Here is a 13,965-nt window from a genome sequence, read left to right as displayed (position 1 = left end):
AGGAATCACCTGTTAAGTAAACACAGCCCGAGTTTAATCCCGGCCAGGGAGCTACCCACATGGTGTGGCAGACCTGCTCCCCTAAGCAGTGTATTTTGGTAGATCCGCCTGTTCTGCTCCCCAGTCTGTCTCTGGTGAATCCGCTCACCCCCTCGCACCTCTGGCCTGTACCCAGTTCTATGCAAAAATAAAAATAAAATTTTAAAAAATCTTTAAAAAAAAGCTAGTTGTTTTCAAATCCTTATCTCAGACTCTGCTTTGAAGAGGACCCAAACAAAGGCAGCAACATTATTTACTCATTAGCACAGGGTTTCTCAGCCTCGGCACTACAGGTTTCCTCTGATATCTGAAAGTAGAACATTCCTATTTGGTATGACTTGGTACATTATTTTTTGGATCTGGGAATGTTAGAAAAAGTCCATATAATGTATAGTAACAGCACTCTCAGATCCCAAAGCACTTTATCAGAACACAAAATTAGGAACATTCTCTATTTTCAGTTACTAGAGGAAACATGTATTGAAATTTGGGGCTGGGGAATTTCGGGGGTCCATCCTGTGCACTATGGGATGTTTAGCAGCATCCTTGGCCTCTCCCCCACTAGATGCCACTAGCAACCTCCCTCCAATTATGCAACCAAAAATGTTTCCAGACATTGCCAAATGTTTTCTGGGGGACAAAATCAGCCCCGTATTTCGAACCACTGCTTGCTTGAGGTGTCTATGGGAAGCGCCGGGAAGGGAGGTTTCATGAGGCAGACCTGCTGGGGTGGGCTGCAGACAGGATTCTCAGAGAGTGGGAGTGTAGGGGAGGACACAGGGGGAGGTGTGTGTGTGTGTGTGTGTGTGTGTGTGTGTGTTGGGAGAGGAAAATGATGAACTAACTCTTCTTTTTCATAACTGCACTTGGTGCCAGGCTGTCCCTCATCCAAAGTAGATGAGCAACTCAAAATTAAATTGTACCCCTTACAGTTCCTTTTAGAAAAATGACAAGCGCACAGAGACCATTTTGTTGTTTGTATAACATTGGTTTTCAGGTGAGTTCAGTCTGGGTGACAGCTCTTTAAGCAGCCATTTCACAGCCTGTCAGTTTCTGGGTTGCCAGGGATGTTTTGACTTTTAAGTACTTGTGTGCAGCTATTTAACAAATCAATATGTGGTTCCAATATGGAGGATGCTGTCAATTAGAGCAGAGGGTCCGATAAAGGATGCAAATGCTTTCTTAGCTGGAGCCGCAGGGCTGATTTGGTCTGGTGTATGTGCAAATGAGACCCCTAAAGAAAGTTGTAGATTTGCAGGGGTGGAACGGGAGAGCGCAGGTGTAGGCTCCAAAACCCTTCCATTCCCTGTAAATAGCAGCAAAAGAGGAATAAACGAATACCTATGATAAAGTCTTCATTTTATTCACTGCATAGCTGAGGTACTGATAAGAAGGTACTAATTGGGGCTCCCCATTACCAGTGCACTCCAATATCTTCCAACATCAAGCAGGGAAACAAGCTGGTGGTGGATACTGTCGTGGTCGGTGCCTTGTCCAAATCTATCAGAGCCCTTCCACCGGCTCGGTGTGCTCAGCGCCCAGTTTCTTTTTTTTTTTCTTTTTTTTTTTTTTTTTATAGAGGCATGCTTTATTTATTTGTTTGCTGGTTTGTTTGTTTGTTTTGTTTATACATGCACTGGGTACAGTCAGAAGTGTGGAAGGGTGAGAGAATTCACCAGAGCCAGAGCGGGGAGCAGAGCAGGCAGAAGGACCGAAGTACACTGCTGAGGGGAGCAGCGGGCGGCAGGAGAGGTCTGCGCGCCATGTGGGACCCTCCTGGTGGCCGGGGAGCAGCCGGGGATCGAACCGGCGCCGCAGAGGCCGCGGGCAGCCTCGCAACCCAGCGCTCAACCGCTGCGCCACCGGGGAGAGCTTTTCTGCTCAGGATTATCCCCGTGACCGTTGGCGCTCCCTTGGGCTGCTGGAGGGGCCTCACCTGTGTGTAGACCCTAGGTATTTCGTGTCCCTGGGGAAGCCCATAGCCAGCGGAAGGCATAGGAAAGTCCATTTCCCTCGTCTCACGGTGAAATAAACTCTAGGTGTGCTTTCTGCTCCAGAGTTCCACCTTGGGATGATTATAAAGCTGTGACTTTTAGGCCTCCCCTGGTGGGGCAGCGGTTGAGCGCTGGGCTGCGAGGCTGCCCGCAGCCTCTGTAGCGCCGGTTCTGCAGCCCTGGTTCGTTCCCTGCCGCCGGCGAGGGTCCCACCAAAAAAAAAAAAAAAAAGCTGTGACTTTTCCTGAAATCCCAACCTTGCTTTTTTGCCCTCAAGCTTCTGGTCTCCCCGGGGAGTAACTTCCCCAGTAAATCATTTGCGTGGGAGTCCTCATCTCAGGGTCTGTTTCTGGGGCGTCTGACCCAAGACATCAACATGCGAAGTCCATGATGAAGTGGAAAGTGAATTCCTCCGCTCACATGAGACATTCTGTAATCTGACCCTTTCCTAAAATTAGGTGTTCATTAGGTGTTTCTTGCTTAGTGGATAATTATTTTGGACTGGAGAAATGAGAAACAAATAGATCTCCGCCACCTACGTACTGCTCCCTCTGCTTCTACACCCCACAGGGCCACAAAAGACCTCGGAGAGGGCAGTGGATCTCACTTAGCCAAGGGAAATAAGGAAGCTGGCTTTGCTCGTGTTTTAAATGAATTAGATCTTAGACACCCAAAGTTGTGCCTCTTGTGTTTTCCTACTTGAAAGACATCACCACACAGGATAGTGCTTCAGCAAAAACAGGTCTACGGTGAGGAATCTTGGCTCAAAGCTATACTGGGATCAGGTCGCTGATACTGGGATTTGAGAGAGTCTCCATTTCATTGCAAAACAGATTGAGGAGGGTCTCCGCTGGTGGCGCAGGCGGTTGAGCGCCGCTGTGAAGCTGTCCCGCAGCCTCTGCAGTGCCGGTTCGAACCCAGGTGGCCGGCGAGAGTCCCACATGGCGTGGCAGACCACTCCTGTCTCGCCCGCTGCTCCCCTCAGCAGTGTATTTCCTCAGTCTGCCTGTTCTGCTCCCTGCTCTGTCTCTGGTGAATCCTCTCACCCTCCTGCACATCTGGCCTGTACCCCAGTTCTTGTATGGATAAATAAATAAATCTTAAAAAAAACAGATCAATGATACTTCACTATCTCATTTTAGGGCTTTCTACTTGTTTGGCAGTGTTTTCTCAGACTTGTGAGGTGACACATTCCCATTTTACAGGCAAGAAAGCTGAGGCTCAAAGAGGTTCTGCTACCTGCCTAAAGTCACACTTCCAGTAAGTGGCAAGGCTGGGATCTGAGCCCACATTGGTCTGATGCTGATGACTATGTGCTTAACCATCCACCACAGTACAGTTTTGACACTGGCTCTCTTTTCTCTAAAGTGAGGGAAAGATTTGTCAACATTTGCACAGGCAGAAAACTATCTCATCTGGGGAGGTTTATATAGATATTTTTCTTTTCCAAGAAGAATAAGTGAATGTGTAGGAAGCTGAAATCTATTAAATGAGCCTGACATAATGCAACACGAATAGTACGATATACAGTGAAGTTTTCTCTGAGTTTAGCATACTCGTCTTACAAGGTCAATATGATTAATGGTTTATGCACATGGTAGAAAATGATCATTTTCTTGGCAGTCATTTGGAAAGCTCTGCATCTAACGTAATTTCACTCCTATATGGTACGTGAGAGGATTGTTCTGAAATTTCAATTCCCCCCACCAGCCTCTTTTTTGCTCTAGAACCATGGCCAGGAAGGTTGCAGAAGTACTCCTGTTTTAGCGCATTAATTCTCTCCAGGATTGAGAAATGTACTATTCCTGAACTCGAACAACTTTTTGCAAACCTCAGATGCAATATGAGAACACTTTTGGATGACAACCTTAACATGAAAACAAATGACAATATAGCCTGTATTTGGACACAGGATATGTGTTCATATTTAAACTTAACCAGTGAAGGGAGGTGGCAGATATCTTTTTGAAATTTTGAGATGCCTGTTTTCAACTACAGAGAACATAAAATTTTGAAAGTAGTTGCAAAAGAATGAATTTTTATTTTTCTTTAGAACTAAGTCCCAAGTTTAGAGAAAAACTCTCCTCTGTGGGCTTCCAATATTGTTTACCCTGAATAGAATATGCCTTCCTGTTTGATAGAAATCACATGAAAGCATTTTAATTGTGAAACAGCCCCAGGCAAGCAGTATTTAGAAAAATAAAATGCAAAGCATGGAATCACAAAACTGGAAGAGACCCTGTGAGAACATCTAGTCCTGCCCTGATTTTTCCAGGGCAACAGAAAAAATGGCTAACTCATCCTGTGCGGGTTATTTTCTATTTTGATAGGATTAATAAGTCTACATGTTCATCTTTAGTGTCCATTTCTCATGATATGTTTCAATTAATGGTGGAATATCTGAGTAATCACAAGAAATCCCCAGTTTGGAACAAGACACCTATCACATAAACAGGATTCAGTAGAACTTTTACTAGGAGGCATAAATGCATCAACAAATAAAAAACAAAGGCTGAATAATAGAACATTTATGATGGGAGTCTTACTGGTATAATTAAAAAATGGCAACGAAATCCCTCCTTGAAAGGGTGACTATTAGTTCCAGTTTGCTAAGAGCAGTCCTGTTATCCTGGTGTAATTATTAATGGTGCCCCCTGAAAAATAAATACCTAAATAAAAAAAGTTAAACAGCGGCTCCTTTCATACCCCTTTTGAGAGGTCTCTTGTCTGGACTATATTTTACATTGTCACCTTACTTGAGAACAAGAGCGACACTATGGAATATGAAATGGAATGTGTTTGCAAGACACTGAACTTGAGGCAAAATGACAAATACAAACTCCTTTCCAATAATTAGGAAACAAGCATATATATGCCATGGAATACCACAACTGAGCTATCAAAAGAGATGAACTCTTGCCATTTGCAACAACATGGATGGAACTGGAGGGGATTATGTTAAGCAGAATAAGTCAAAAGGAGATCCTTTCGGGATCATTTCTATACTTTGTTACTAGAAAGGCAAATGTTGGATGGTTTCGCTCATCTGTGGAATATAAGGATTCAAAACAAAGGAGCAGACAAAACTGCACCAAAACAAACACCAAATCTGACTGCAGAATTGAGGCTAAATAGGGGAAGGATAGGGCAGCGAACAAATGGGGGAGGGGACCCAGTAAACCGAGGTGGAGAACTATGGGTGTTTTGGTGGAGGGGTGATGTGGTACATACATCTGAAGAGATGTGAACCTGTACCCCTAAATCACGTATGTATTATAAACCAATGTTACCTTAATTTAAAAAATGCTCTGGGGGGGAGGAGAGGAAGAATTAAATTCTTAGCAAAATCTAGAATGACAGTGTGCCCTGCAGTAGCCCAGATCTGTCTCATGCTTCAACAGTGAGGATAGAACAGACTAAAATCCTCCCTGGTAGCGTAGGGGTTAAGTCTCAGCACTATCAAGCTACCCCCAGCCACTGGGCATGAGTTTGGTCCTGCTCCCCAGCCAGGGAGCTACCCACATAGCCTAGCAGACCTCTCCTGTGTCACCCGCTGCTCCCCTCAGCAGTGTATTTCAGTCAGTCTGCCTGTTCTGTGCCCCACTCTGTCTCTGGTGAATCCTCTCATCCCCCACTCCTCTGCACCCCAGTTCTTATATGCATAAATAAAAATATACCTTAAAAAAAAACCTCCCAGCCTGACCTACTCTGCCCTGACCCCGCCCCCTTGAGTGTAGCAAGTTTTCAGCTCCTCCCCCTTCAATCACAACTCCCTGCACCATCTTCTCATTTATCCCTGCTTTCCCGCCCAGCTAACACCCGATTTTGTGGCGCGCTCCTCACTGCTGAGCAACCATGAGCACTCAGAGCTCCCGGAATTATTCCGTCAGCGTGGAGTCCGCAGTCAAGGGCCTGGTGAACCTGCATCTACGCGCATCCTGCTCCTACCTGTCCCTGGGCTTCTACTTCGAAGGCCAAAATACGGAGTTGGGAGGCCTGGGCTGCTTCTTCCGTGAGTTAGCTGAGGAGAAGCGCAAGGACTCCGAGCTCCTCCTGCAGATGCAAAAGCTGTGGGGTGCCCGCCACCTCTTCCAGAACCAGCACAGCCTGACCCAAGATGAGTGGAGTGGCAGCGTGGATGCCATGGAAGCCGCCCTGGCCCTGGAGAAGAACCTGAACCAGGCCCTTTTAGATCTGCACGCCCTGGGTTCTGCCCACGCAGACATCCCCCTCTGTGCCTTCCTGGAGCGCCACTTTCTGGAGAAGGAGCTTGATCTCCTCAAGAAGTTGGGCGACCACCTCACCAACCTCCGCAGGCTGGCCAGCCCCCAGGCTGAGGTGGGCAACTATCTCTTCGAAAAGTTCACCCAAAAGCGCAAGTAGGCGCCTCCAATGACCTTTGAGGGATCTCTCTGCAGTCTCCAGGCCTCTGAATTTCTGTCTGAGCTTCTGTTTCCAGCCGCGAGGCATCGGTTAGTGCGTGGTACTTACGCAGCAAAGCGCTTTACTACCCTGCAGGCCGCCTCCACGCCGTCGGACCAAATGGAAACAAACACAGTTCTTTTTGCAGAGGGGGAGGAAAGCTAGGCGGAGAGGAATATCAGAAGCATGCAGACTAGCACGGAAGATTTCTAGTCGGCTTGATTCTCTTAAGTTTTTTTCTGAAGAAATTGTTTTTCCAACTTGTGGACATTGAGGATCTGATAAACTTTTCTCTGTCATGTTAGAAAATTGTCAACGATTGTAGGGGTTTAAGTTCTCGAAATAATTCCTGTGAAACCATTCTGGCTACTGGATTAGACTGTATTGTTCTAAAATTCACCATGGCTTTTGTCTAGCAGAGTGGAAAATTGAGTGAGTACCTTGAGCTTATCATATTGTCACCTCCCTCCACCCCCAAATTCGTGAAAAAAATTGTTTTTCCTGATTTTTGACTTGGTGCGATGTCATCAGTGTCTATTGAATAGCAAAAAAAAAAAAAAAGAACTCTGTGAAATTCATCTTTGTGTCTCCCATTAGGTTGCTGTATCTTACACTGACCTCTGAAACCTCTGGAGAAATTTCTTTCTGGTCTTAGTGTTAAGAATAACAGTGCTTTACCTGGGTTATTGGTTTGTTTTGTTTTATGGATGCTGTAACCGATGTAACTAATGACATTTCCTTTTCTGATGGCCTGCTAGAAAGCTTAAAGCCAAGTGTGTGATCCACCCAGAGTAAATTAGTTGGATTGTATAACCATTTTTTGATTAAGTTCCCCTGGTTCTTCTCTAACCAATTTCTTCATGTATTTTATGGATCCTTTTAAACCACCTTAAACTCTTTCTGGAATATAGTTGTATATTAATAGATAAATAAATGTTCAAAATGCAGATTAAAAATGGCTCTGGAGTTCATTTTAGTGGAAGGGAGGAGAACGTTAAGGAAGCTCTAAGAGAGCCAAAGTGATTAGAATGGAGGAGGGTCAAATGGAGGTTAAATTCCAGAAGCCAAGAGAAAGAAGCAGTAAAATATGGCATTCTTTTTAAAATGTGTTCCATTTATCTGGTGAGTTGTTTTCTACTAAATCCACATATTTGTGTCTCACAAATAGCAATCTAATAATTGTGTATTATTTTCCTTGACTTTGAAAAACCAGGGTTATAACTTGTTCTCAAGCAACTGAAGTGGAGAAAAATCATTTTCCCATTGCAACTTTCCTTCCCAGAGCAGGAAAACTAAAGGTACACTATCATTTCTTCCACCTTACAAGGATTAGAGGCATATTTTATAATATTTTATAGAATATTTTATAGGCAGGGACTCCCTGGTGGCACAGGGGTTGAGCGCAGTGCTATGAAGCTGTCCGCAGCCTCTGCAGCACCGGTTCGATCCCCACTGGCCAGAGAGCAACCCACATGGCACGGCAGACCTCTCCTGACTCGCCTGCTGCTCCCCTCAGCAGTGTATTTCAGTCAATCTGCCTGTTCTGTTCCCAGCTCTGTCTCTGGTGAATCCTCTCACCCCCCACGCATCTGGCCTGTACCCCGGTTCTTGTATGCATGAATAAATAAATCTTTAAAAAATTTCAAAAAGAATATTTTATAGAGATTGAGAACTATATTGCTAATTTAAGGAAAAAACGTAAATCCCCTGCTCTCTTTTTTTTTTCTTTTTTTTGGTGAAAAACCAAACTTCAAAAAACCACTTTAACTCTGGCCTAACAGCACCAGGTACAATATCTGAGCACAGACTCAGTACAAGGCTATGTGACCACCGACTCACACACCCAGGCCCAGAAGGCCCCTGAGGTACTGAGGCCTCAGTACCTCCTGGCACTGAGCCAAGTTGGGGAAGGCGCGGCCTCACAGAGGGCTGGGGGAGGGGAGCATGGGCAAGCGTGGGGAAAGGAGCTATTTCTTGGCAGAGGAGATCTTCATGGCATTGTTCTGGGTGAACTTGAAGCCCTGCAGGGCATCTCTGAATAGTAAGCATGGACAGCATGAACTCAATGGTCTCCTGGAAGGTTGATGAGGACCAAGATGTGATTTGGTGGACTTCCTGAAAGAGGCTAGTTAGGTGGTATCTGTCCCGGCACACGCTGCTGCAGGGGCATGGCCTTCGGTGGGATCTGGCAGGGCACTAAGACAGGCGGTGGGATCATGCTTGGAGGTGGCACGTACAGTGGCTGGCCTGGTGTGCAATACAGGATGTGGGGTGCCAGGCCTCCAGACAGCACCCACCACCATGGCGGCCGCGCCACCTTCCACGGCCTTCTTAGCGGCTAAGGTCTTCTGGCTCTTGGGCTTCCTTTTCTCCTGCTTATAGCCCCGCCCCACGAAAGTGCCCTTCATCTTGGCAATAGTATCTGAGTGGTTTTGGCGTACTGGGTGTGCATGGGCTTGTCGTAGGACGGGAACCCTGCACGGGGCGGGGCACAGGGTGTTGGTGGCATTGCTGACCTTTTTGAAGATGACAAAAGCCTGGCCCCGCATCTCCAGGCTCCGTGATCCCAGGATGTCCAGGATCTGGCCAAACTGGGAGAGAGGGCGTACAGGAACTTCTTCAGCTCATCCTTCTTGATCTTCTCATGAAGGTTGTTGATAAAAATCGTGCTGATGGGCCGGGTTTCGGGAACCGCTGCAGAGTGAGATGCTGAGGTCGCGCAGGGACTAGAAGGCGAGCACATCGCCTCGCCTCCTACCAGCCCCAGGAAGCTCTACTATCTCCCTGCTTTCATGTAAAGTCTTTTGATAATTAAAAGAAATTGTATACCGGAAAAAATATTTATAGAGAAAGGAGTTTAGCCCATTTGCTGGTAGCTGGCATTAAATAAGGAAGTGGTTAACAATGTTCATGTTTGCATTAAAACGTATTGCTGGACTTAAAATATATACTTAAAATAGAAATTATTTTCAAATTAGCTTGACTATAAACACTTAATTCTGAATATGACAAAAATTCACCTCATGCTGTGCGCTCAATTGAAAGACTGTACTTTGAGGCAGATATTTTGGGAAGACGGATGCAGACATTTGTTTCCAAACAATGACCTGTTCATCAAACCATTAACTAGTGTCTTTTGATGTCAAGAATGGGGTTGGGCCTCCCCGGTGGCGCAGCGGTTGAGCGCTGGGTTGCGAAGCTGCCGGCGACCTCTGCAGTGCCGGTTCGATCCCCGGCTGCTCCCCGGCCACCAGAGGAGGGTCCCACATGGCGCGCAGACCTCTCCTGCCGCCGCTGCTCCCCTCAGCAGTGTGTTTTGTCAGTCTGCCTGTTCTGTTCCCCGCTCTGGCTCTGGTGAATTCTCTCACCCTCCCGCGCTTCTGACTGTACCCAGTGCATGTATAAACAAACAAAAAAAACAAACAAACAAACAAATAAATAAATAAATAAAAAACATGCCTCTATAAAAAATAAAATAAAATAAAAATAAAAAATAAAATAAATAAATAAAATTAAATAAAATTAAAAAAAAAAAAGAATGGGGTTGTAGAAGAAAGTTTTTTTTTTTAGAAGAAAGTTTTATTTAAGTCTCCCAGATAAGCTGAAATGTTGTTTGGCCATCAAATCTTGAAAAAGAGCAACTTGCTGGGCAAACAATAAATGATTCAAAGACATATGGATAAAATATTACCTAGGTTTTAAAAATGACTTAAGGTTTTGGACAAATTTATTTATGGGGGGGGGAATGGGGATTTGATTACATTAAACTTCTAACATATTGTAAACAAATTCCACAGTAATTTCCTCTTTGGCTAAACTCTGTGTGTGTGTGTGTGTGTGTGTGTGTGCACGCGTGCATGTGTTCAGAGAATTACAATAAATGATTCCTACAGGCTATGCCTAAAGTCCTTATACCAGCCTTTAAGGCATTCTGGCCTACTATGTCTAATCTGCCTTTTAAATCAAATTTTCTACTACTTCCCTATTGTTAGGAGTTTGGGGGTACCAATCATCGGCTCATCTTGCCTTTCATCTATGTTCAAATCAATTAGAACAGTGATTGAGCACTGAACTTTGGGCCAAACTGTGTACAAATCCATTCTCTACTCTCTTTTTGGGCCAGTGTCTTCACCTTTCTTGGTCCCACTTACTATCTAAAAAATTGGACTAAGATCAAGTGTAAAAAACTGGACATGATCATAATAGAGATAACCTTACCCAATTCATAGATTTTAGGGAGACTTCAATGGGATAAACCATGGGAAGCCTTAGGTTATGACATGCTAAATGCACAACAAATGATAGCAATTTTTATCAACTGATTTCTATCCAAGCAAAAATTAGTAAAGAGCTATAATAGTAATATCTCAAGACAAACTCAGTTTCTGGAAAGTAGGTATCTTCAGATTCTAGAATCTTCCTCATCTATGATCATTCCTCCATCTAATTAGGCCCTGTGTGTGGAAGTGTAGTGTAGGTATTTGCTCATTTCTTGAATGTGATGTTCAGCGAGTAGGAAGAGGGTGGAGAGGAAATGAAGGAGAACCACTTTCCAGCCAAATAAGTGGAGCCACCTTTTTTTGGACCCTGAATTAATTGTTTTAATTACCACACTTGTCAAAAGCAGGCATGACAGCATTTTAACCTCTCAGGAAGGACAAGTCCCACAAAGGGGTCATTTCAGAGCTGAGGCTAATTAGCTCTTAGCCGAGTTCACAATTCTTGGGATTCTTCTCTGTCCCCTCTTTTCTCCCACAGTTCCCCCTCCTTCCACTCTGTGCTAGCCTTGGACGTGTCAACATGAGGGATCGGGGGCTAACTAGGCACATCAAAACTACAGGCATCACTAAGACCTTGAACTCCTCCTTTGCCGAGGGCCTGTTTAAAGCTCTTGCATTTGGAGTACTATGTCGTTGATGCTTCCTCTCCAGAAGGATGTACAGTAGTAGAGGACTGTGTTTTAACGATATTGAGAAGATGGAAACATTTCTAGTACATTCATGTCATGTCATTTGTCTCCATAAGCCATTTATCCACCTTGATGAATAATTTATTCTTCACAATAATACTGAAGTAGGCACTAAGCCATGGGAGATGGGAGAGGGGTACACATTAGGAAAGAATTTTGCATGAATTGGAAGGTTTCAGCTGACTATAAACTCCCCAAGAAGCAGACATCCGCCTCAGGACTTTTAGCAATTCTGATGGCTAAATAAGGGATCAAAAGAAGAAGCAGAGAAAAGTCTGCATTTCACCAGGAGGCCTCAAAGCTTCCCCTAACTGCGCAAGTTGTCAGGTCAAAATAGGAGAGACGTGGGTAGGGCAGCTATTCTGGGATTGGAAATCAAGAATATACTCCTGCTAAAAATCTATACTCTGAATCTAATGATGAGAAAACATCAGACAGATTAAAAATTAAGCGGCATTAAGAGACTTAGACAATTTATAAAATTTTATATGGACTGTGGATTGGCTGATGGTATCCATTTCCTGATTTTGATAATTGCATGACAGGTAGGAGAATGTCCTTGCTTTTAGAAAACGCACATGGAGATATTTAGGGGTAGGTAGCTAGGCGGTTTCTCTAACTTATAATTGGCAAATCTGTGTGAAGTATGAACTACTGGTGCAACTTCTCCGTAAGTTTAAAGTTCTATCTAAAAAAAAAAAGAGGTTGTTTCCTGAAAGTCAATCACAGATCATTTAGATCTGTAACTACTGCATCTAACATAATACCTGACTCATTCAAAGTGCTCAAAAACATTGCAGTGGCTTTCAAATGAGCCTGTGGACTTTGGTGTATGGGGCTTCATGACTATTTAACTGCAAGAAAATTTGAAATTCTTTTTTTCTACCTGAATATAAATTATGTACTTTCAGACATGTTATCTAATCCTCATATCCACAAAGGATGTCAACAATATTTTTTTTTAAGAGGGAAAGGGACGAGAGCAGGGAAACAGAGGAAAAGGAAATCCTATTACTTCATCATTGCACAAGTGATACTGATGCTGGACGAAGTATTTTTTTTTATTTTTTAAAGATTTATTTATTTACTCATACAAGATCTGGGATGTAAGCCAGAGGTGCTGGGGTGAGAGGACTTACCAGAGACAAAGCAGGGAACAGAACAGGCAGACTGACTGAAATATACTGCTGAGGGCAGCAGCAGGCGAGTCAGGAGTCAGGAGATGTCTGCTGCACCATGTGGGTTGCTCTCTGGCCCAGGATCAAACTCCTGCTGCAGCGGCTGCAGATAGCTTCACAGTGCTGTGCTTAACCCCTTGCACCACCAGGGAGGCCCAATACCACTGTTTTTAACCCCTGCATCACCAGGGAGGCTCCTGGATTAAGTATTTTAATTGTCCAGATGTTATGGTTTTATACCTTTAAATGAGAATTGGTGTTACTTGCTTTTCTTGTGAGGAATTTCTTGCCATTAGTACTATATGGAGCTTCAGGATCTAAACCTCCTGTCAACCTGAAAGGTCACTGAGCAGAATGGAGTATTCTGTTTGAATTTCACTTTTATTCCCTTCTTTTCAGTTCTCATTGCACACTTGTGAATGCTTTGGCACCGGAGCAGGTCTCTCCTGCTTTGGTTCCTCTCCCAAATGATCCATCCAAAGTCCAAATCCTAGAGCTCTGTGGAGATTTCTTGACCTACTAAACATAGAGCTTCCATATGATCCAGCAATTCCACTCCTAGATATTTACCCAAAGGACACAGAAACATCAATTCCAAAGAGCACCTGCACCCCTATGTTTATAGCAGCACTATTTACAATAGCTAAGCTTTGGAAACAACCCAAATGCCCAAAAATGGATGACTGGATCAAGAAGATGTGGTACATATACACCATGGAATATTACTCAGCATTCAAAAAAGATAAACACATGCAATTCGCAGCAACATGGAAGGAGCTGGAAGGGATCATGCTCAGCGAAATAAGCCAGAAAGAAAAAGAAAAATACCGGATGGTCTCACTCATAGCAGGAATCTAGAAAACTTAAATAAGGGAGCAGGAAAAAGAATAACTATAAGAAAGAAAATATCAAAATCAACAAACAACTATGAACCAGAGACACTCTATGGGGGGCGGGGGAGCGGGGAAGGGAAGGCTTGGGGTCAAAATAAGGGGGTTGTAATTGTATGGGGAATATAAAAATAAAATTTAAATTAAAAAAATCTATTAAAAAAAAAGCCCAAATCCTATAATTGCTTCTTTCTAACATACTTTTACCAAGACACCCAAAGGTCCCTCATGATGTGTGTTTTCTCCCTGCAATGAGAAACATTCCAATTTTGTTTAATTACATGTGTATTCTAGGTCATGTTTGACCGTAGGGCAATAACATGCTACTCTGTGGAATATTCAATCTGGAAATATTTGAGAGGTATTACGGGAATCCAAAGCAAGTGTGTTCAGCCTCTTGTTTAATCTAATCCAGAAGTATTTATTGATCGTGTTCAATATATATTCATTCAAATAATTTTTATCGATTAGTA

General features: G+C 43.8%; 1 protein-coding gene and 1 pseudogene across 2 annotated transcripts; one reads left to right on the top strand and one right to left on the bottom strand.

Moving 5' to 3' along the window:
- Window positions 1-5,888: 5,888 nt before the first annotated feature.
- On the top strand, window positions 5,889-6,416 carry LOC311187492 (ferritin light chain-like; the record flags this gene model as incomplete). Its single annotated transcript, XM_084258899.1, has 1 exon — window positions 5,889-6,416. One exon carries the CDS (start codon window positions 5,889-5,891, stop codon window positions 6,414-6,416), a length of 528 nt encoding a protein of 175 aa, XP_084115025.1.
- Window positions 6,417-8,422: 2,006 nt separating this feature from the next.
- LOC311187491 (U1 small nuclear ribonucleoprotein A-like) lies at window positions 8,423-9,198 on the bottom strand (annotated as a pseudogene). Its single transcript has one exon. The product of its transcript is annotated as a U1 small nuclear ribonucleoprotein A-like (transcript).
- Between the last annotated feature and the right edge of the window lie 4,767 nt (window positions 9,199-13,965).

The sequence above is a fragment of the Talpa europaea genome, assembly GCF_964194135.1.
Source record: "Talpa europaea genome assembly, chromosome: X".
NCBI classification, from domain to species: domain Eukaryota; kingdom Metazoa; phylum Chordata; class Mammalia; order Eulipotyphla; family Talpidae; genus Talpa; species Talpa europaea.
Note: the sequence above shows the minus strand (reverse complement) of the source record. Positions and strands in the feature narration are given on the sequence as shown.